This window comes from Ascaphus truei, chromosome 4, assembly GCF_040206685.1.
Source record: "Ascaphus truei isolate aAscTru1 chromosome 4, aAscTru1.hap1, whole genome shotgun sequence".
In the NCBI taxonomy this organism is placed as follows: domain Eukaryota; kingdom Metazoa; phylum Chordata; class Amphibia; order Anura; family Ascaphidae; genus Ascaphus; species Ascaphus truei.
In genome coordinates, this window is record NC_134486.1 from 249,292,923 (window position 1) to 249,316,497 (window position 23,575).

Here is a 23,575-nt window from a genome sequence, read left to right on the forward strand (position 1 = left end):
GTGTGTGTGTGTGTGTGTGTGTGTGTGTGTGTGTGTGTGTGTGTGTGTGTGTGTGTGTGTGTGTGTGTGTGTGTGTGTATGTTAGAAATGCCTAACTAGTAGTGACTGCAAAAAGTCATTCTTTTTATTTCATGGTTAGAAATCAATCTATTAGAAGTCAGAAATACAATACATACATACATCCTAAACTAAGAAGAGTAACACTGTTCTTTTAACTTTCACAAAGTTCCCATTTATCTTCCTAGATTACTCTGTGGGTGATGAGAACATAAGAATGTGGGTGTACAGTGTGTCTAGTCAGAACCGTTAAAACACATGGCACTATTGCAGTTTAATCATTGACGCCCAAAGTCTCCCAGCTGCAATACTGAAGCAAAAAAAGTGCAACAGAATACAATGGGATATTTACCTTGATGAGAAAAGAATTGTGCAGTTTAATTGCTCTGGCTTTTTAGTTTTCATCTGCTCAAAAATAATAAACATCTGCGGACATGCAAAATGCATTGGAAGAATGTACTCTAAGCATTGCAACGAGGCACTCTAAGCATTGCAACGTGGCACTCTAAGCATTGCAACGAGGCACTCTAAGCATTGCAACGAGGCACTCTGAGCATTGCAACGAGGCACTCTAAGCATTGCAACGAGGCACTCTAAGCATTGCAACGAGGCACTCTAAGCATAGCAACGAGGCACTCTAAGCATTGCAACGAGGCACTCTAAGCATTGCAACGAGGCACTCTGAGCATTGCAACGAGGCACTCTGAGCATTGCAACGAGGCACTCTGAGCATTGCAACGAGGCACTCTGAGCATTGCAACGAGGCACTCTGAGCATTGCAACGAGGCACTCTGAGCATTGCAACGAGGCACTCTAAGCATTGCAACGAGGCACTCTAAGCATTGCAACGAGGCACTCTAAGCATTGCAACGAGGCACTCTTAGCATTGCAACGAGGCACTCTAAGCATTGCAACGAGGCACTCTAAGCATTGCAACGAGGCACTCTAAGCATTGCAACGAGGCACTCTAAGCATTGCAACGAGGCACTCTAAGCATTGCATAGCCATAGAGATTGCACAGGCATAAATGAAATCTTCAGAATCACTTCCTCTTACTTTTATTGTGCCATTCTAAATAATGGGGAACTAATGTTTCCAAAACTGCATTGGGGTTGGGCGTGATTGGAGCTCAGAGTCGTAACACTTCAGAACTTCTTCCATATTCAGGTAACTACTCTATTTGGGTTTAAAGATTCAGTGCCCCTAATGGGTATTATATATGGTGCGCTAATTGTTCCATTGATTCACTGTACACTACATGCCCTGCAACGATTTTCAGCTACTGCTCAAATTCACTAAGCTTCGACACCCATTAATTATAACGCAGTACTCACTAAAAAATGACATTAACGAGGTTTGAGTTCTGTAAAAAAAAAAAGCGTGGCATTGTATGTAGCTGACATTATTCCAAATGACATGCAAATGAGCTCATTACAGCCTAAAAGATATTCATCCTAGATTAGCTAATGGTGAGAAATAACATGACGTTAATTAAGTCATACAGTACCTATGCTGGCATTACTCCCAGCCAGATGCTGAAATATGACTTTTGCGTGAGATGGAGAGAGAATTTGGGGTCTAACGTCAAGCGTTAGCAAAAACATTATTTGAACATAACGCAGCGTTATCTCGAAATAACTTTTGCGTTTGATTAGCTGAGTGAATAAGGAGTTAACTCATGAAAAATAACATCTGTTCCCGTTTTAGGCAACGCCCCAGTAGTTACCCTCATTTAACGGAACTTCGGCCAAAATGATAATGATTCATTTGTTCAAAATGTTGGCTTGAGATATATGATTTATTAAGGTGCATTTTTTTGTCCTCTCTCTGCAATGCTTTCACACGGCAGCTATTCTATCCGCCACTCCATGAGTATGCCAGCCATGAGGTAATTCCAGCGCTGCTGCCGACTTGCTGCACTACAGCTCGCATGCCTTGTCCGTGTGCCTGGTCTGTGTCTAATGACTTTCCTTTGTGAGTAGATATGGGAAATGAATCCCCGATAGGTGCTACTAATGTCTGAGTGATATTGTGCAATATAGCATTGGAGTCCAGGAGAGAGTTTATCTTCAAGAGAATGCATGTGCAGTAAAAGGCTTGAATGCTCACTTGATAGCCATAGTGTGGGATATCAATATAATGGTATAGAAGCACCACAGTGAGTGTGTGAAATGGGCACTCAATGAAGAGAGCACACCCCACACCCACTAATGGGACAGCACACCTCAATCCCTATAGCCATATACAATATAAACTGCAATAGAAACATATTCAATAAACTCACGAATCATCAAGTCCTGGAGAAGTTCAGCGTGCCTCCTTCCGGTATAGGTAAATCCAAGTAGAAAAGAATGGTGGAGCACTGCTGGAAAAAATGAAGGGCTGGAGGCTAATGGCAAGTTAAAAATGCTTTAATCTATTGCATGAGTAGACCGGGCTACAAAAAAGAGGGGTTCTCTAACGCGTTTCGCGCTGTCAAAGCGCTTTGTCAATTGACACTGTAAAAAGGTACAACAGGTCATTTCGGAAGGTGTGTTGTAGTCGACACGTGCTTGAGTTTCGGAGGCTTTGCGTCAAGAATGCGATGCAGTTGTATTAAAAAGTAAAAAAGACCACTTGAATTTATACCATAGAAAATCACCTTCCAGCTGCGGAAGACATGTTACTGCCATTCACTTCTGTGTTGTGACGTCTTATAGCCTAGTTTGATAAAGAAAGAGCAGTTCCCGCTCAGCCAGTGTACATGAGTGGTGCACTAAGAAATAAGGGACTTAATTAGAGAAACAGAAGTGTTTCTTAGATGGGTGCACTCAACCTCCTAATAAACAGGGAATCTCAATGTGTCATTTACTGGAAAGGGATGGTTTCCCATCCCCACTAATACAACACATTTTATTAACAAAAGAACTATAATGTTTAAAACCTAAATCAGTTAACGCTACTTAACAGATATGTATGTGTATTACAGGATCTGTTAATGCTGCTAATATTCTGTAAGATATACTTAGAGGTAATGGGATTAATATCCTAACCAATGCACACTAGTCTAAATCGCTAAATAAAAGTGAAATGTGAAACCTATAACAATACCTAATCTATATAATAATAAATAACCTCTAAATCTAAAGTGAAGTAAATGTGGACATATAAGTGAGTACTATCGTGTATATATTTTAATATTTATAGCGATATTCGACTGGTGGTCAGTCAATAGAAAGATATCCCCTTGGTATCCCCTGATATCTGTAGTGTAACAATAGGGGTTGGTAGCCCTGCAATCTGCTAGAGAAGGTTGTGATAGGGCTTAGATTCACAATTACCAATAGGACATATATTTAACTGTGAGGCTGAAAAATAAAAGACAATTGAATCTGCACTTCAGAATTGTTACTCAAATAATCGTGAAGCACACATAAGGTAAAATTGGGCTAGTGTCATAGATCACGTCAGTGAGTGCAGCAGATACACCGTAGCTGCATGGTGTTAAATAGCCCAGTGTAATTTGTATGTACTCGTCAGTACATATTGTCTCCAAAGAGTGGACACGGAATATATTTGCATCCTAACTGCTAGTGGATGCTTGTTTCAGCCACATCTTTGTTAGCTATCTAGTTATTAGCAGAAAATAGCAACAGTGTAATCAAAATAGCATAGCACCGCTTAGTAAATATAGGCCAAAGTGTTTTGCCCAAAGTCACAAGAGGCTTGAATTGGGTCTCAAAACAGATTTTACAACTTCAAAGCTGAATGAGTTGTTTTTAGTATACATTGTTTTTTCACTGCCATGGAAATGTGCTTATCAACCCTAAAGCACACGCTGAGATACTTTGCACGTTTCTACAAAATCTTGGAAGCTGGATAATTTATGCCGGCATCTCCTCCACTGAAACTTAGATGGCAAGCTCCATAGACAAGAATACATTAATCTGATAAGAATGCCAGTGCACAGTATTATTTATATTGCTAGCTCTCTATACCTGTGTTTTATTTTAAAACTATGTCAGGATTATTTTTTGTCTTGGCGTTGTGTGCATGTATGGTCACTTAGACAAAAATATGATATGGTTATCTAAGAAATGGTATTACCTGAACAATTGTGTACTATTGTGTGTGTGTTGACACCCAACATAGAAGTACTGTCGGAAACTGAGCTTGAGAGGCAAACGTTACTCATTAGCCAAACACTTTCAAAACAATTAGCATGTAAGCTTCACTGTCACTGATAACCAAGACACAAATGCATGCTAATAACACCATTCACCTCTGCAGTGTTAAGACAACATAATTGGGATCTGTGAGTTTAATTTCTGTGCTAACATGGAAATAAGAACACTGAATTTATATTTAGCACCGGCAGGAAATGTGCTGCAACACCCGAGCTGAGGTTTCGGTCTTTATTCTTTTGAATCAACATATTTAGGCAACAATACTGTACCTTTTTGTTAAAATCTTCAGCGTTTCGCAGCTCCCTCACTGCATGACTAGGGATGCGAAAAAAAAGAGATGATTATAAAACAGTAACAGTAACTGTCTCACAATGGCCAAACGTATTGGTTAAAGAGACCAAGTGCATGCACATTTTTCATTGATTTGACTCCTATAAATTGGCTTTATAAAGTTGTTAAACCAGGGCTGCTGTTAATGAAGAGGACAGAAAGCACAACGTTACACCCCACATCTTATTGCTTCTGTATGGTTAAATTAATTGATAGTCTATTGACCATTACGAATATTCAACACAAATACAACTAACCTCTTCTTCATTGGACAAGTTGCTGGCATTTGTGATTAATTCACTGGCAGATCTGAATCAAGTGAATCTGGACTTGATGTGTTTAACATTAAAAGATTACATTGTTGGTCAAACACCACTTGAAAATTATGGACACTGAAAGTAATTAATTATTCTAATTGTGTGAATATTCACCAGATGAATTCACCAAGGTCGACAAACAATTGAGGGCACAAGCCTATTGATTTTATTTTCAATTCCTTTAATTTTATTGGAAAAAAAAAAAAAAAACCCTATCAGAGTTACCTGTACATAGCTGGGCTCATTCAGTAGAGTGACTGTGGGGTAGGGTCAACTCTGCCAAAAAGTCCAAGCTGTAAAGTAACAATCTACTTGGGTGTTTATTGATTTATTTTTTATATATTCTGAACTGGCGGTCTCAGATTGTATAACATTCTCATTTGTTTCTTTGAGAGTCCTTGCTTCCATAGAAAAAGTCAGTCAAGTGTAAAACCTTGTCAACTTTGCTACGTATGATGCACATCTCTAGGCAGATGCAGAATGTAATATATTACATCATAATATAGTCATAGTTAAAAGCTCATCTTTTGCTCCAAATTGCTTGGTAACATACTGTAAGCAGGGTAATACAGATGCAAAGTACTTCTGTACCGTTCAAAATACTGTTACATCACAAAAATACTGATTTAGTGCTTGATACAGTACGTAGCTGCCTAAAATAAGAATGTTCTTCTCACTTATCATACACAGTGATGCTGTAGAATGACTCATTGCTGGAGTTATTGCAACCTACAGAGCACATTTTGGTCCACCGTGCAGCTAAATGCTGCATAGATTGTGAGCAAGGGCCTCCTGACCCATTGTGTTATCATGAGGAAATTGAGGTTAATCTGTGTGTCAGGCTTGTTATTGCCTTTCACCCACATTGTGCGGTTGTGGATACTCCATAAATAAACGATGATAATAATGATAACACTGCCACTGCGCTACTCATTAAATATGCACCGCATTTCCTCTTAATCCACTGCTGTTAGTGTGATATGGAAGGGCTTTGTGCCTTGTTGTACATGTAATAACAAATACATGACACTGGTATAAAGCCGTCTTCTGAGTTTAAATTCTGAATTTAAATGGCTCAGGAAAAGATTTGGACTATTTCTGAAAGGAAACTGTGTTACTGAAAGTGAGGCCTAGCGCAAAAAACTAACTGCCCCCCCTTGTTTTGCTCTCCCAGAAATTCTCCTACATTCAAGTCATTTGAAGAAAGGGTTGAAAGTACAGTCACCACCCTGAAGGTAAGTGATCTGAATGCACTTTGCTCACGCCCTCTTCACAATTCTGGAAGCACAAGGAGCTACTACGTATGTGAGATCTTTCAATTCTAGAGCAAAAACAATTGAAAAAATGTCAACTGTTTATCACATTGTAAGAGCAGGGTATAGAAAAAAATCAGGCAAGATGATCATCACTTTTATAGAAGATGAAACGGACATTTGTTTGTTTTTAGAAAAGGATGAGGAGGGCTAGGGATAAGCCCCATAGTATGTCTTCAGAGGGAGCTTTTTAAGGCATATGTGTGTTGACATGTATTCAAATCCACGCAAGTCAAAAGGGAGAAGGTGTTAAATCTATGGTAAAGCCCAAAGAGCAAACGCAAAAAAGAAATACAATGACCCGCATTTCTATGGATAAACCCGTAAATTCTATAAATGAAAACCATAAGCAAGTCGTCATGGAAGCCATGTCTACTCAAAGCAAAGGTCAGTGTCTTGCAATTCACTGGTCATTTTTACCATGTCTAACACTCATGTCTAATACTGTACATTCTCTCCAAACGGATGACGTTGGAGGTAGAAAGTTTTTCAGGCTACTGTGATGCAACAGTGAGCTGTATTATCATATGTTCATGTATTCTTTGGGGAGAAAGAGCCCTGGACTGGGAGGTTCAATAAAACGGCTAAGCATGATATACTTACTGTATATGTACGATCTCCCCCTTAAAGCTGCTGTTTAAAAAAAAAAAATCCCATTCAATATGTGCATCAATACAATCTGCACACTGACAAGTGATTAGCTAAGCTGCAGATCGATCTGTTCTCCTGTAATCGGTTGCTAGCTCCGGGTTATTTAATTCAGTTTTTGCACAGCATTGTGGGCAATGTAGTCCTGGGATATGATTGACTGGGCAGTTACTAGATACAATTGGTGCACTGCTAGAGAGAGGGCGGGGCTCAAGAGCCAGAGCCTATCAGAAGGGGACTGTCACTTTGGAAATGCTTCCTACATTAGAAACATTAAAAATATCTTTAACACATTTTTTTTTTTAAATGATACAAGTATTTTCTCATAGTACAGAACTGATTTATTTAAAAAATAAAAAAAACACGTGTAGGATATTGTCGATCTGCTCGCCGATCACGCATGCGCACGAGCAGCCAGCAAGTGCCGATCGCTCATGCGCAGTTGGTGAGCAGATCGGCATATTCGTGTATGAGCAATCGGCGACAAATAGAGAGTGGGGGCCCCCCCAAGAGCACGGGCCCCCAGGCTTTACCCGTGTTATAGCTACGCCACTGCATTCAGATATGAAAGGCTTTCAATGCCCCCACAAGGTTTTTGATATGCAATTCAGTGCATAAAAATGTACCGTGTGTTTGTAAAATGGGCTTCTGTGCAGCAGGAGTAATGTGAGCTTGTAATATATTTATTCTTTACAAATATTAAGCTTTTTTTTAACCCCTTCAGTGCCAGAGGATCCTGCCACCAGATCGTGATCGCTTCTGGCGGGAGAGTCCCTCCTTCAGTGTAGTCTGTGATCAGTGATCAGCAGGTGCGCTGATGGCGAACAGCCCTTAAAAAACAAGCAAAAGGCCATGTCGTACAGTGTACATCATAAGGACCTCTAGGGTGGCACTTTTTATGATGCACAATGTACGTCAATAGGGCACTGAAGGGGTTACTCGAAGGCTCACATGATATGGTAGCAAAGACTGCAATAATACAATCAAGAGTGGGATAGCAATTTTAGAAACAATGCTCATGAACCCTTTAGTTGTAAAAAAGTGATAAAAAGGTGCGAACAACTTAAATGAAAGTGTGAAATAATAATAAATTAAGTGATATACAGTGAAGATAGTTTAAATCTTAAAACCCAGGTCAAACCCTCTGGTGGGACCTGTTTCACGGGTTGCAAGGTGTAAGGCCATTTCTCAATGCTCCCCCTGGATTGTTTGAGAAATTGCATTAACCCTTTTGTGCCAGAGGACTGCAATCACAATCCCCTTTGCTTACAAAAGGATTAAACATGACATTTAGAAGTACACATGGAATTACATTGCTGCAGTCATGTAAGCAGAGAGGTACAGACAGTGAAACACTAGCCATTTAAACAGATGGTGAAACAAAATGTGACTAAGGGAGGTGCAGCTGAATGTGATGAGCAAAGGAGTGCAGAACGTGAAAGCAAAAGGGAAATTTCAGCGTTGCCTTGGAAACCTCTTACAGTGCTGCCGGGAATCATACTTTAACAATGTCTTCCTACACTACAAACAGTTATGCCTTACGCTTACTGTAGTGGAAAGATTCAATTTAATCACACAGTGCACTGACTTGTGCTGCTGACTAGAACTATATTCATCCAGTGTAGACAGTAAAATGCTGGATGGGATGGTCCAGCCTTCGGTGCCACAGTGGCAGCCATGCATTTTAAAGCAATATGCCTGAAGATGTTTATCTGCATGCATTGTATTCTTACACAAATTCCACTTGTATCATAGTATACACGTTTCTGAAAACCAAAGTGTAGCCATATTTATTGTTATGCTAATAGAGTTGTCTGGAGCAGGGATCCCCAAGGGCAACCAGCAGGCCATAATTTCAAGATTTCTGTCATTGGTAATCAACCAACTAGGAACATCTTGGAATCACATAGCAGTTTTTACTTTCTGACTCTCTTTCTGTTAATTGCTCTCTCTCTCCCCTTCTATTGCATATCTTTTTTCCCTCTTTCTACTTCTGTTGTTTTAGGCTAAAGTTGGAGGACCAAACCAAACCGGAGGAAGTTTTGAAGAGGTCCTGAGCTCTACCGCCAATGCTAGTGCTCAGAGCTCGCTGGCTGGAAAGCTTCTGCCAGAGGCTGAAGAAGATCTACAGGGCTAAGCAATATTGGTACATATTAGATAGCTGCTCTGAGATAGCACGTTCAATCGCACAAAGCAACGTGTTCTAAAACCCATCTCTCACTATCTCTTTGGAAACAACTGATCATAAGATAACCAACCCAGGTTACCCTTTATGGGTTCAACCAATTTAAAGTGTCTGTCTCATTTGGAAATTTGTGTTTCGACAGATCCGCTTGACGGAATCCTTTTGGTCAATGTGTTTCTGTGAAGGTTTTTGTGTTATTGCCTCATTTACTTGCCAAACAGCGCTAATCTATGGTGCCCAAAATGATAAACATAATTTTAATCTCGAGGAATTCAGAAAAGTCTTTTGCGGATTAGGTGCCTTAGAGGCCTACAAAAAGCATTGAATCAAAAAACGATGGTGCATCATTCAGTGAATTAAACTCATGGTGCATTGCAAGCTACATAATATACTTGGTATAGCATGTGGACATCAAATAGGCAGACACTTCACCAATTACAATGCATAACAGATATGACCTGAACCTTAGTCAGGTTAGCAAACTATTGAAGGGGGGAAAAGTCAATTTTGTTGGATGTCAGCTTTGATTTATTATCACCCTGGAATGTTATGGAACTTCCTGTAGTGCATTAAACAGGCCCTTTAAAGTAGAATGACTCAGAGAATGCATTCTTATTAGTATCCCAAGATGGATACATGGTGTAGATATTCTCCAAGATAGATATGATATAAAATGTGAATGGAGTAAAGATTGCCTCTTTTACGTGTATCTTATTCTGTGCTTTTCTGTAGTCCTTATATAATGCTACACATTTTTAACTGGTGTATATGATATACACGGAAAACATCTCTCCCGTGGATCTTTATAACGGTTGTCTGGGCACAGTTATTTCTGCAACACGAGTTCCTATATTTTCCTTTAGTCCCTAATCTGATCTCTAAATTAATTAACCTTAGTAGTGTCAAAAAAAAGTGTAATTAAAAACGCAGTTGTTTTATTAATTACCCTGTTAATTAAGGCCATTGCTAAATGACTGCTGCTTATTAATAGCACCACTGATGGGATATTTCACTTAAGGGTTATAGACACATTGCTGTGCTGTCACATAACATCTAATGAGTTTTCCATGAATAGTTTATCCTTCTGAAGTCTTTACCAAAAAGACAGTGATGATCTTGTCCTTTCTGCGACATCTCCATAGAACACCACAGGGTTGATGCATGAAGGGCAACTTGGAGGAAAATTGATGCAAATTGTGTATTATGCACCCGGTGTCTTTTTGTGGCACTGTATCAAGCTCTTTGCAGCAAGGTTTGCGCCGTTTGCATCCGCTTGCTATTTGGGGATTGACAGGGTGAGTAGCTACATGATGCAGAGATTATGGGATCTATCAAATTCTGCGTCTCTGAGCGTCACTTTTTCTTACCTTTTTTTGTGTAATTAACCAGATCCGAGGTGGCGTAAACTTTTCTGGGTTTACATTAGATACCAACGCAAGCAGGAAATGGAGCAATGCCTCGCACGTTCTATTTGTCCTGGTTTTACATTTATACATCACTGCCAATGGCTTTGTTTGTTTTTCAGAGCAAAATAGTTCAGGCTTTAGCAGCTGTACATCCCATGTGAGAAACCCTCAACTTTATAGCAGCTATCTAAGGACAGAGCAAAGACAGACATGGTTTGTGGCTCTGCATTTGCACAGCTGACCATCACAGCGCTGCTTGCAATGTTGGCAGAAACACATTGTGTGTAATAGTTTTGTTTTTTTAAATGGTAATTCAGGTCACAAAGTGTGGGGAGGGAGGCGAGGGCACGTATCAAAATCTCTCCGCTGCAAAAGTTGTGCAAAACAGAACACCAGATTTATAAAAGAAAATCTCTCCAACGCTTTCAGTGGGACTTGTTTCTTTTATAAGTCAGGTGCTACAGCTGTACAGTAACAAACATTATTACTCCCACTGGCATGTTGCAGCGGGTGTAACACAGAGTACCTGCGGGAGAAGTGGCCATTGTTTTGAATCTGAATGTGGGCTGCCGGGGCACCAGCGGGTGCAGTAATGTTGGCCGCATCTGTATTTTTTGTGCCAGATTGTGCCCCACCTTTGCAGTCTGGAGTCTTTGATACATAACCACCTAATTGATTCCAGTACACATTCAATTATTACATTATAAAAATAGTAGCAAGGAATGTTATGGGTCAATCTCAATGGTGTGCAGATTTGTAAAGGTGCAATAGCCCGACACAAGTAGTAATGCCATCCAACTCGTTGGGGTTTAGTGGCTGTCCAATAGGAAACCGCAACCAATGACGGTGGGACTTCCCGTTGGCCAGAGGGAACAGAACGATTTAACAGGCATATTGTTTCTCCCCGAGGGACATTTAACACCAGTAACTACTCCAAGATGTCCCTCGGGAATGTAAACAAAAATGATAAAAGCTATATTTAAAAAAACAAAAAAAAAATACGACCAGAATTGCCGCTTTAAAATATAATTTTCTGCGGGCATTGTCTTCTTACAAGCCTATTTCTGCTGTAAACAGCGATTTGTTTATTTTCATTTCTATCATTCCATAAATATCTGCCTGTGAGTTTATAGGATAGGCTTTGTTCCTCTTGTAGAATGGCTGCAATCTCTGCTTTTAAAGTAATAACAATGAGTCCTGTGCAATGAAAGTATTTGCCTTCTAGTGAGAATTGCAAATAAATAAAAAGATGTGATTTTCTCTTTTCTTTAAAATATACACTGTCCCTTTATTTCCAACCCGATCTTATTATTTTTAGTTGAAAGCCCAAAGTGAGCCAACAGCAGTAGTGGGTGTAATGGGTTAAATATGGGTGACTGATGCCCCTTTTTACATAACATCGGATAATTAGAAGTATATACAATCTGTTGTCCGTTAAGCTAGGTTCTTTTCCAAAGGGAATGCGAAAGATAGAGAATATTGTTTATCCTGTCCCTCCCACCCCATTAATTCAATATGTACACAACCTCCACCTAGTTAGGAAAGGCAAAGGTACATAGCATGTATTGAGTCAACAAAGGCAGAACATGAGAGAACGGAAACAACTTCCAATTACCAATTTATGTTTATAAACATTTCATAAATAACTTTAAAAAAAAAATATTCATTTTGATTTTTAACATGTTAAAGACCAAAATGTAACCCAATATTAGTGCCATCAAGTCACTTTGTTCCTACTACGGAACTCACCTTGAATAGCAGCAGTGCCACCCAGTCATATTGTAGCAGGATTGCCTGGATGGATTTCTGCAGTGACAGAAGTTATATGACTACTAAGCACAGGACATATGTTGTCCACTTGTTGCACTATAGCAAATGAAATACAAATATGCCAATTCCTCTATTTAAATGCATAATGTTTAGTATAAATGTTTAAACATTTTGAAGCACCACCTGACCAATTTATGTGCTGTACTATATAAATTACATGGTAACAAATTATTTTCTGTTTGCCAAATGGCTGAAAGCTTAGTCAAAGGGGTTTTTATTTGCATTTAAGATTTAACTACAAACTATTGAGCATTTTATTACCATAGATTTATTTAAATGGAATAATCTAACTGATTTCTTTCAAATGTGTTTGTAACGGTTACTTGAAAGAAATGATACAACTTGTTTTTGTTTTATAAAATCTTGTGACATTTTGTATGCTTGTGTTACAGTGTCTGTGTGGATAAACAGAATTTTATAAAATAAAAAAAAATCAAATTTGATTGTTTTATGTATACAAAATTAATATTCTTATTAAAAATGGCCTAGTTTGAAAATAAGTTTGGCTTATTGGAATTTTTTCTTTAGAACATCAATAACTTGGACCTTAATCTCTGAAGATCTGGGAGAAATCAAATGTTGCATACATGTATAGTAAATATGGGCCTTTAACCCCCTTAGGTTTCCTTGTGTTTACAAAAACAGGACAAGAACTGACACTTCTTTTTGAAACAACACAAGATTTGGACATTCTTAAAGCTGATCGTGTCCCGGACTCTATTGGACCTATATCATTCAATATAGCGGGAAAAAGTAGCCTGGGCCAAGTGATCATGGTTTGTGCAGCCCGAGTGTCTAGTTGCATATTGGCAGTGGTTTCCAGCTGGTTAGATCATGAGGCAAACTAGTAGCATCTAGCACCATAGCAACATGTAACTAGACTTCTTAATCATATAAAGAGAGTTTGAAAAATGGTTGCACATTTTCTTGTCAGTGGTTTTATCTAATGAAATGAAAGTATTTAAAACAAAAAGTTATGTTTTCAAGAATGCCTACTGTATATGAACAGTAAATCACCAGTATACTTGCCTATTTATACCCAAATAGAATAATTTTGTATTGCACATGAAGTGTAAATGTCCACCAGCTGCAAACATGTGGCTCAACTATGGCAAATACTGCACGTGATTCATCAGAGAAAATAAATCCCTTTGACAGCAATGTGAGTTTTTTCATTGATAAAGCAGTGATTGTGCTCTACTTTAAAGTAGAAAAGACGAACTGGAGCACTTTGGGTTTATGCCACTTATCACCAGCTACATGCTGCCTTTATTAAACTGAACATAGGTGTGGAAACAAGGTGTCTCTGCCCCTACTGTATATTAAGGTTAATAAAGGCAGCACAGAGCCAGTGGCATAAAGCCAGAGTGCGGCTGGCCATCTTTTCTACTGTTACTTAATGGGTTGCAACAGGGCACCCTTAGGCTAAGGCCCCGGTCTCTCCGCTGTAACGCGCGCCCGCGCTTTTGGCGGCGCGTTCAGCCGATTCCCCCGTCTGCAGATCACTGCAGGAGAGACCGGGGGGGCGTGGCGGAAGAGTGACAGGGGCGCGGCCATGACGTCACCCGGCAGGTTCGCCCTCATTGGCTGAACCACCGGGGGGCGTGCCTAATCGCTCGATGCTTGAGAGCAGGAATAGCTCTCGCGCGAGTCCTGCGGCCCCCCCTCACAGCGGGCCCGGCGCCATTGCGGGAAGGGCTCTCGTGTGCGCAGCGTCCGCCACAGCGGACGCTGTAGTAGGCAGCGGGGGCAAGGCCTTAGACAACCGGCACAAGGAGAACCCGAGTGGTAGCCATATTGCTGAAAATATACCTTCAGCATTATAATCCACATCCTGCGAGTGTGCTGATCAAACCTTTCTCCTGCTTTTGCAGCCAGGCTTTGATAAATAAACCCCTAACGTGTTGAAGAAACAGATATGGAACACACATTCGTTTGGAATACGATTTCATGTCAGATCTCTTAATCATCTTATTGCTTCTCCTTCCCGGCATTTGCAAATGCTCGTTTCCTTGGCACGGACATTGTCTGTAGCACATCTAAAAAAGCCTCTAGTGTATGGGCTGATTTCCACTAGTAAGATACCGAGTTCAGGGGTCTCAGAGATGGAATACAAACTACTAGAAGGGGTTTGCAAAGGAACCACGGAAGCCAAACAACAAATAACACCTTCATCTGATAGAATGGAAACAACGTAAATGACAAGGTAGCAACATATGAACTTGGCTCTGAATGCATTTCGAAGGGGACTGCTGCTTCTATAAAGCCAATTCGCCTTGGGCGGTATGCTTATTAGGACTTAACCGTGTATTTCATTTTTTTTTTACTGATCTAAGTAAGCTGCACATACAGTACTTTAAAAATATATATTTTTTTATACATGCCATTAGAGTTATCACTGAAAGCATTCACCCTCCAGGAGCAAATTCATAACAGGGAACTTAAATTGCATTTAAATGATTTTTAACAAAGGAGATTATTCCTGCTAATAGCTCTCGGATCTGAGTCTGCCATCATTAAACAACATTTCTTACAAAGGATGTCTGCCTGAAGACATTATTAATTAGATTCTTCTTGTGGTGAATAAAAGTAAGTTATTCAGATGTGACTCTTGGTTTTGCCTGCAGTGAATTGAATAAGCAGAGCATGAGTTCCGCAATGTCAAAATAATTGAGGGGGCCTAATAGACTTTTCAGTTGTAAGTTCTGCGAGTCTCGTGTTCCTGTTCCACGTTATGGTCCCCATAGAATACTGTTTGCATATTTTTACTAAAATCTTGTAAAATGGATACTTTATGCCAGCAACTTCTCCACTAAAACGTAGATTGCAAGCTCCATGGACAAGAATAAATGAAACTTTCACCGTGCTGGAGAAAATTGAACAAATGCAGACGCACACCCACCATCCGGTCCAAATAGACAAAAGAGGGCGACTCAATCTTTCCAAAAAATTATGGTTTATTGCAGAGGTCTCCAAACTCAAGGGCCACCAACAGGCCGGCTTTCATGGATATCCGTTTCAGCACAGGTGGCTCAGTCAAAGATCCACTGAAAAGCCGGCCTGTTGGCGCCCTTGAGGACTGAGTTTGGAGACCGCTGGTTTATTGGAATAGGTTAGGCAGAGATAAAAGCGACCTACATGTTTCGTGCTGCGCGCTTGTTCACGGTCACCAGACGCGCAGCCTGAAACATGTAGGTCCTTTTGAACTCTGTCTAACCTGTTCCACTAAACCATCGTTTTTTGGAAAGATTGAGTCACCCTTTTTGTCTATTTGGACAGGATGGTGGTGCGTCTGCATTCCTTCCATTTTCACCAGCATTTACCCAGTGGCGTCGCCTTCCTGCTTCAAAAGATTGTATGGTATTTAAGCTATGCTTTGAGCCCCAGGTACCTTTGTCTGGACGGCTTCGTGGTGCTGACTAAGGCTGGTTCTATAGTGTCAGGGCGTGCTACGCCGTGCACGGCAGTTATAGATGGCCGAGGTCAGCCAGCCCTTCTATACAAGGGCCGCGCACGGCAGGGAGCGGGGAGCCGACAGACAGCGGCGAAGATGGTGGGAGGGACGATTTTGCGCCGCTACCGGCGCTCAAATGTATTTATGTGTGTTTGTATGGATGTGTATGTGTCAATGAGTGCACAAATAAAACATTTTTTATTTATTCAACTTTTTTTTGTTTAAAAAAAAAAAATCTTATTTACACCATTATTTCACTCACACAATCTATACGCGCACACACACACACACACACACACTACCTGTCGCTCCTGGCAGCACTGAGATGCGACACAAACAAAAAGCATGCAGCACGTGTGCATGCGCATTCGCACGGCCGCAACCAGTATAGAACGGCCCTTAAGTTTGTTGATAATTTATTTCCTCCTCCTTGGTACAATTGAGGAAAGAGGCTCAGTGTTGTCATAAAGCAGAGGTAATATTAATAAAACCTTATCCTTTGTGGGTAATGGGAAAAAGTCAGTTCTCAGCATTGTGGTGAACATAAAATGCAGCTAAAACTTCACTAACACTTCTAATCACCATATTGTTCATTAATACATACTGTATACCAATGACTGAACTCAATGTATATTGTTCGATAACACTTGGACATACTGTACACACAGTATGAGCAAAGATCAATGTTGGCACACCTAATTATCCAAATAATAAGGGCCTTTATCACTATATGTATCAAGATACAGAGAAAGGGACAAGGTCACAGCAGTCCCCATTTCACATTGCACTCAAGGTAGAGGAAATAGTAATGTACATAAAGATATAGTATCCACCAAAGGAACTAATGTCCCATAGAGTATAAATATGTACATAAGGATACAATATCCAATAGAAGAACTGATGTGTCCACAAAAACGGAAAAAGTGCATATGATCAAACGGGACCATATACTTCCGCTCAAATAATACCTAGTAGCCACATATTGTTATTTGTACATCCACATGAACCACGCTGTTTTGGTAGTATCATTTGATTAGTTCACTTATACATATTGCTCCTACTATTGTATATACCTCGTTATATGAGCATTAAGTGTTACTTACTACCACTCCCAGCCGCTCCCCTATTAGGGTTATTGCTTTCATATATTTTAGTCACACACGTTATATTGATTTTCACTTGTGTTTCGGCGTCATTATTTGATATTATTAAAATGTTATTGTTTTGTATTAACAGTGGACGCCTATGCCATTTCCCTTGGCTAGTAGGTATTATTTGAGCGGGAGTATATGGTCCCGTTTGATCATATGGCACTTTTTCTGTTTTTGTGGACACATCAGTTCTTCTATTGGATATTGTATCCTTATGTACATATTTATACTCTATGGGACAATAGTTCCTTTGGTGGATACTATATCTTTATGTACATTACTATTTCCTCTACCTTGAGTGCAATGTGAAAAGTGGACTGCTGTGACCTTGTCACTTTCTCTGTATCTCGATACATACATTTTCCCCATGCACCAGGTTTTCTATACATCTTGACACTTGGGTTTGCGCGGTATCTTGCCATCATCTATTATACCTTTATCACTATAGCCTGAATGAAGACATGCAACTCTTATTATATAGCACTGAACATGAACTCGGCACTGTGCGAAATGCAAACTTATTTAACAGTTTGAGTGTCAGAGAGGCTTAAGTCCCTCTTGATCACGTGACCGCACTTCATCACTAATGACGGAATGAAAGGAGTCCTTTTCTGTTCCACTTCCTGACAGATTCCACACGATCTCCCCTACAAAAATGGGCAGGTCAAATAGGACATAGCTACTACAATATGGGACCCCAAGGCACCCAAAGGGTTAAATGAGAAAATACAAGGAAAGTGGAACAGGCATGAATCAAAACATTGCGAGGGGGAGTCCTACCTATAGTGTTTATGATCTATTATCTAAGGCAGGGGTGCTCAAATGTTCCCCGCTGCGCCCCCTCCTTACCTTGTCTTCAGTGTGAAATTACGCCGCGGGGTCACGTGACATGTCGCTGAAGACAAGGTAAGGGAAGTTGCAGAGGCCTCGCGATCCCACGGCATTTAATTTAAATGCCTTGGAGGAAGAGCGCGGGGCATCTGCAACTGCGCCCCCCCCTTGGAAAATCTTGCCCTCCCCCCAGTTTGCGCACCGCTGATCTAAGGTGTAGGAGAGTCACACATACAATAAGATTTAGAATGTGAAATTAGCAAAACAGGCCAAATACACACAAATGGACCGATTGTGGTAGAGTACTGTACAGTCACACTTGATGAAAGGAAGTGCAACACCTGTAGCAGAGTTAGGAGAAGGTAGACCAACACTGGTAGAGGTTGTACTGAAATTCGTCCTCTAGGTCTAGGATGTGGGTTTAGATGAGATTTGAAGATGGGATTACATGCCCAGTTTCTTGTCTGGTATAAATTATGTATGTAGATCTTTATATAGCGCCATAAATGTACATAGCGCTTCACAGCAATACTAATAAACAGCACATAATATTAGAACCGGAATAAGTGGTTCAGACATGAAAACAACAGGAAGTGCAGTGCTTGGCCGCAAGAGATAACAATCTAAGCGGTAAATAGGGAGAAATTACAGACAGTAGGAGGGAGTTCTGGTAAGTGTGTTTGCAAGGGGTCAAGGTATGTGTTTGGAACCAGCTTGTATTTGTGTCTTGTATACAAAGACACACTTGTAATAATCACTGTACAGCATGCATCACTTTTTCCGGTTTAGCAACAAAATTGTGCGACAACAGGCAAAGGTAAAAACAATAAATAGTTTATTCTCAGCTTAAAATACTTCAAGACTGAGGTTCACTGGCTTGAGCTGCTATGTTTGATTCTCTTTCCACATAGATTGCGTTGACAAGCTGAACAACTTCTGGATGCTTAAATTTACCTAAAAAAACCAAACAAGAACAGTAAGATAATGGGCACAAAGTTACTTAAAAAAATAAATAAACGGATAAAAGATAAATTAAATCAGTATGGCACGCCTCCCACAAGAAAAAAAAAAACAACTATAGAAAAGCAGAATCCACACTACAGCACCCCAAAATCTCAATAACCCCTAAACCAGGTCTGCCATAATACTCATTCTGAGACGTAAAATAAGTTCAGTTCAGTCTAAGTTGATCTCCAATTTGTTTAAACCACCAACCCTGACCATCTTTTATTTACCTTCTACATCACATTATATTTAGCTACGGGAGCCTCACGGTTACCGATAAACAATTATATGTGCTGGATTTCATTTGGGAGATTTCTAAGACTGCCGGGTTAAGCCTCACTCCAGCACGCCAACACAAAGCGTGACGCGAGTCAGACTTTAATGGTGCCACTTCCTATTGGCTGACCACACCAGTGATCTTAATGATTTTTCTTCACTAGCAAATTAAAAAGTGAATCTCGGGAACAAAGGGTGTCACAGATCTAATAAGAGGCGGGTTAGGACCTACAAATCTGCTGATAAAGGCAATTATCTTGAAAAGATAAGCGTGCTAAACAGGGCTACCCCTTTAATTGATTGTTAAAGGACTAATCCACATAAACCTACATTTTGTGTTCATTATTAACAGGATTGGAACCGTGGCGTCCCCCAGAGCTGAACCCACTAACTTCAGCTGTGGGGACTCCCCGGATTCCCAAGACACGTAATGGTGAATTTACCATTACTGCTTCATGGTTTTTAAAGGGGATTTAAAAAACAGCCACAGCTGCTGATGTTGCAGCTTCCTATTGGCCCGAGATTAGGCAGCCATTCCCTCCTTCCCACTCCTCCCTGATGCGAAATGAAACCTGGTAACTTTGGCGATAACTGGGGGGTCCCTGGTGCTAAAAAATTGTGGTGTTTGGCTTAAGGGGAAAACCTAGTTTCCACACTGTTTAAAAAAAAAAAAAAAAAAGGGTGTTGGGTTTAAAAAAGACCAAGCAATAAAACCCAAGGTTAAACAAATGTAACCAATGTATTATAGTGGGTGATAGAGGATACACCAGGGGTGTGCAAACTGGGCGGTGCGCCGAGCCCAGCACATAGAGGCCCCGTGCTCTTCCCCACAACAGTTAGGCCTCGGCCAAGGTTGTTGCTGGCGGGCGGAGGCGCGCTGAGGCGGAGGGAAAGCAAGTGCTTTCCCTGGCCTTAGACAGCGCGCCGTCCGGGGCAATGTCACATGACACCACAATGTCGCAGATGAGATGCCGCAGAGTAGGTAAGAGGGCAGGGTGGGGAGTAGGTAAGAGGGTGGGGTGGGGAGTAGGTAAGAGGGTGGGGTGGGGGAGAGGTGTTGAACACCCCTGGTATACACGATCATTCATATATAAAAGTAAAAACTATTTTCTTTGTCATAGAAGTCTCAAATTTATTTAGCTCCCTTTCAAGCCTCTCACAGATAGGACCCACCACTCAACTCAAAATGATAATGCCGCGCTCATTTTAACCACCACAATCAATTAAGATGCCATGTGGTGGCCACACTGAAAAGTTGGAAAGATATGTTTTTTTATTCTTGTGAGAAGCAGAAAGACGCGGAAACTTCTGAAAGAAAAATAAAGTAAACGTCTACATGCTCATTTTCATGTAAGAATACAGTCAGTAATGGGCAGCACCACAGATGGGCAGGTTTGTGGGTCGGAAACCTTACCTTCCAAGGTCAAAACACAGAGAAGGCTCTTTTTCTGATTCGTTTTATGTGGGTTTAAAAAAATAAATAAACTGGGCAAACTTTTGCGAAAAGTTCAATGCTTAAAAAAGGAGTATCCAACAAAATAACACACAAAACAGCGCTCCACCTAATAATGGTCTGAGACTGATTAGTGTGTGGTGACACCCAGTGACTGACTGAAGAACAGTATTTAAAAAAAAAAAAAATATATGTCAAAACAGTACATGGTAATCCTATAATCTCAAATGTCCCTTAGAAAAGTCTCAAGTTTATGTCCAATGTCCAGAGCTTAAAAAGGAGTGGCTAGATTTTGAAAACAAATCCTGCTTATTTCGAGTTTATAATTTTTTTTATACAAAATTTAAAGCCAACAATCTAAAAAAATAATAATATGTTTGAACCAAAGCACCCGTGAAAAAGTGCCCACCCTTACTAGACACCTGCTCACATGTAGTGGGCGAGTAGAACGGGTTCAGTAATGGGACATCTGGTATTATTACTTTACATGTGGTAAACATGCAAGTATAGCAGAAGTTGTTACTAGCAGTCACTGCTCAAGCCCTTATACAACAGGCCACAGGAAGACAAAACCCACCTTCACTTAGACACTTACTTGTGGCTATTGGGCAAGACACTTGCAGCCTCTTGCCAACAGGTTACCATTTTAAGAGCTAGTTACTCCGATTTGGAAAGCCACATGCGTTAGTGCCACTCCATCAGTCAGTCCTTACCTACAAAGACCCAAATCCACAGCTCCGCTATTGACTTAACAGGTGTTGACTTAAGTTAACGCATCATTAAGTGCTTTCGGGTATCTTCAAACAGGGCCGCAGACAGATTTCCCGGGGCCCAGGATTACAGTTCTGACACCAGGGCCCCCTCTCCCCCCAAAAAACTTCCCACCCCTCAAGCAAAAAACCTCCAACCACCAAATACATACAAAAAACACACATACACAGGTTTAATACACTCGCGAGTAAGTACATATCGCCCAATAGGCAAATGGCAGCTCACGCATGCGCCTGTCAGTGCATCCTTAACAGCAATACCGGCTCCCTACCTGTACCGAAGCTGTGCGCAAGCGGGGAGACTATAGAGCCTGTTACACATGTGTTATTTACATCAGTTATGCACGTATATGACGATTGCAGTACAGTACATGCATCGAGACGTGGAAAAAAGGGAGTGCTTCACTTTAAGTACATTTTCGCTTTACATGTGTGTGTGTGTGTGTGTGTGTGTGTGTGTGTGTGTGTGTGTGTGTGTGTGTGTGTGTGTGTGTGTGTGTGTGTGTGTATATATATATATATATATATATATATATATATATATATATATATATATATATATATATATATATATATATATATATATATATATATATATATATAATACTGAGTTAAGTTATGGTGAGTAAAAAAAAGTGACAAAAACCCTCCACAGGAATGCAAATATAGCTGTATGCTCATCTGCAGACCTGCCTAAGACATGCAGATGAGCATACAGCTATATTTGCATATATATATATATATATATATATATATATATATATATAAATACACACACACACACACACACACACACACACACACACACACACACATAAAAAAAAAACAATACATATAAAACCCACACAAATACATCTAAAAAAATACCCCAATGCATCCAAAAAACCTCCAATACATCTAAAAAAAAAAAAGAGCCCAATCCATTAAAAAAAAAATACCCCAATCCATATAAATAAACAACCCTACCCAATACATATAAATAAAAATACCCCAACCCATATAAAAATACCTCCAAGCCCCCCAATACATATGCAGAAAAATAATCCAAGGATTAGATGCGGAGCACAGCTGCAAAGATGGGGCCAGTGCCAATATAATAAGGTTAAAAAAATATATTTATTAATGGACATAGTAACGGGGAACAAAGATACACAATCTGACGCTTTTCAGGCAAACGCCCTTTTTCAAAGAGTAAATTCGCGTCTGATCATACTCACGGTCTTATAGAAGATCCCCCATAAATATACGAAATGATTCAGGCAAACTATTGAATAATAATAGATTATTATTCAATAGTTTGCCTGAATCATTTCATATATATATGTATATTTATGTTTGTGTTTATATCAACATTATAGGTCCCTTTGGTGGAGATATATATATATATATATCTTCAAACTGCTCTTCAAACTTCTGCAGAGTTGGCAGCGTAGCAGCCAAGATACAGACAGCATCTACTTTCCCAAGCAAGTCAAACGCTGGTCATTCCCCACCTGCTGTTGAGTTGTAAAAGTCCTGGAGCCTTCCTGGTTTCTTCTCCAGTTCCTCGTACTCCAAAGCCTGCAGGATCATCTCACACAGATCCAGTTCTTTCACAAACTTGGCTTCAGCGCTGGACTGGTGCTCATACTCCTGTGCATATCAACAATGGATTTGGTGTTAATTATTGTCCTTGCTACCACAGAGTATAATAGATGTATTCATTTAATAGCATGCAAATATTGCAACTATAAGGAATTAAATGGTAAGTTTTATATATTTTGGCAAAAATTTAGCGGAGTGCACTATTTTGGGGGTTTCCTTTTCTGTGTACCTTGTCAGTACACTTTCAGTATTCTAACCAGGTAACGCACACCTATATATAGAAGTTGAGCAAGGTCTCTATATCTGTTTCGATAATTGTTGACCTAACTAAAATCTAACTGAGGTGCTGCAAGTAGAGGTAATTAGCCAAAGTTACTCTTAGGCCTGGGACATAGTAGAGTAGGCCGTGCTGAGCCACGCTGAGCAGATGCACTTACCCCCTGCATCTGTCATCAGCGCGGCTTTAGCAGCCGCTTCCGCACGCGTGCGGAGGCTCAGAAATTTTGAAGACAGGCAAATTTAAAATTTGGCACTCGGGAGCGGAGGAGCGGTCACGTGACCGCTCACATCCAATGGGAGCGAGGGACTAGCCCCACCTCGCCTCCGTTCCGCCCCGCCCCCAAAGCGCGCTCACTGCCTCGCCTGCCAGGACACACAAAAGCTCCAGTTTGAGCAGGCGAGGCAGAGCAGGAGCGCGGAACAGCGCGGCCCGAGGCACCATGCCCGAGGCCTTAGGCTGGGGCCATGGTGCCTTCGCCCGCGCGGATGCTGGGAAGTGACCCGCGTGAAGTGGGTGCTT

The 23,575-nt window shown here is 40.6% G+C and overlaps 2 protein-coding genes across 6 annotated transcripts in view; one reads left to right on the forward strand and one right to left on the reverse strand.

Annotated features, from left to right (window-relative positions):
- The window catches only part of TPD52L1 (TPD52 like 1), a 95,723-nt gene extending 86,114 nt beyond the window's left edge, over positions 1–9,609 (forward strand). For 3 of the 4 annotated variants that reach the window (XM_075597237.1, XM_075597238.1, XM_075597240.1), the window contains 3 exons: positions 1,907–1,945; positions 6,045–6,105; positions 8,837–9,609. In XM_075597237.1, the coding sequence (XP_075453352.1) occupies positions 1,907–1,945; positions 6,045–6,105; positions 8,837–8,968 (232 nt within the window). In that variant the 3' untranslated portion in view covers positions 8,969–9,609. The remainder of the gene's footprint in view (positions 1–1,906; positions 1,946–6,044; positions 6,106–8,836) is intronic. The other variant, XM_075597239.1, reaches the window with a different exon arrangement.
- HDDC2 (HD domain containing 2) overlaps positions 1,530–23,575 on the reverse strand; it is a 43,349-nt gene continuing 21,303 nt past the window's right edge. Inside the window, exons 5-7 of one of the 2 annotated variants that reach the window (XM_075597243.1) lie at positions 22,686–22,824; positions 4,493–4,538; positions 1,530–2,757 (exon numbers count right to left, since the gene is read on the reverse strand). In XM_075597243.1, coding sequence (XP_075453358.1) covers positions 4,528–4,538; positions 22,686–22,824 — 150 coding nt within the window. In that variant the 3' untranslated portion in view covers positions 1,530–2,757; positions 4,493–4,527. Of the gene's footprint in view, positions 2,758–4,492; positions 4,539–18,501; positions 18,643–22,685; positions 22,825–23,575 lie in introns of those variants that run through there. The other variant, XM_075597242.1, reaches the window with a different exon arrangement.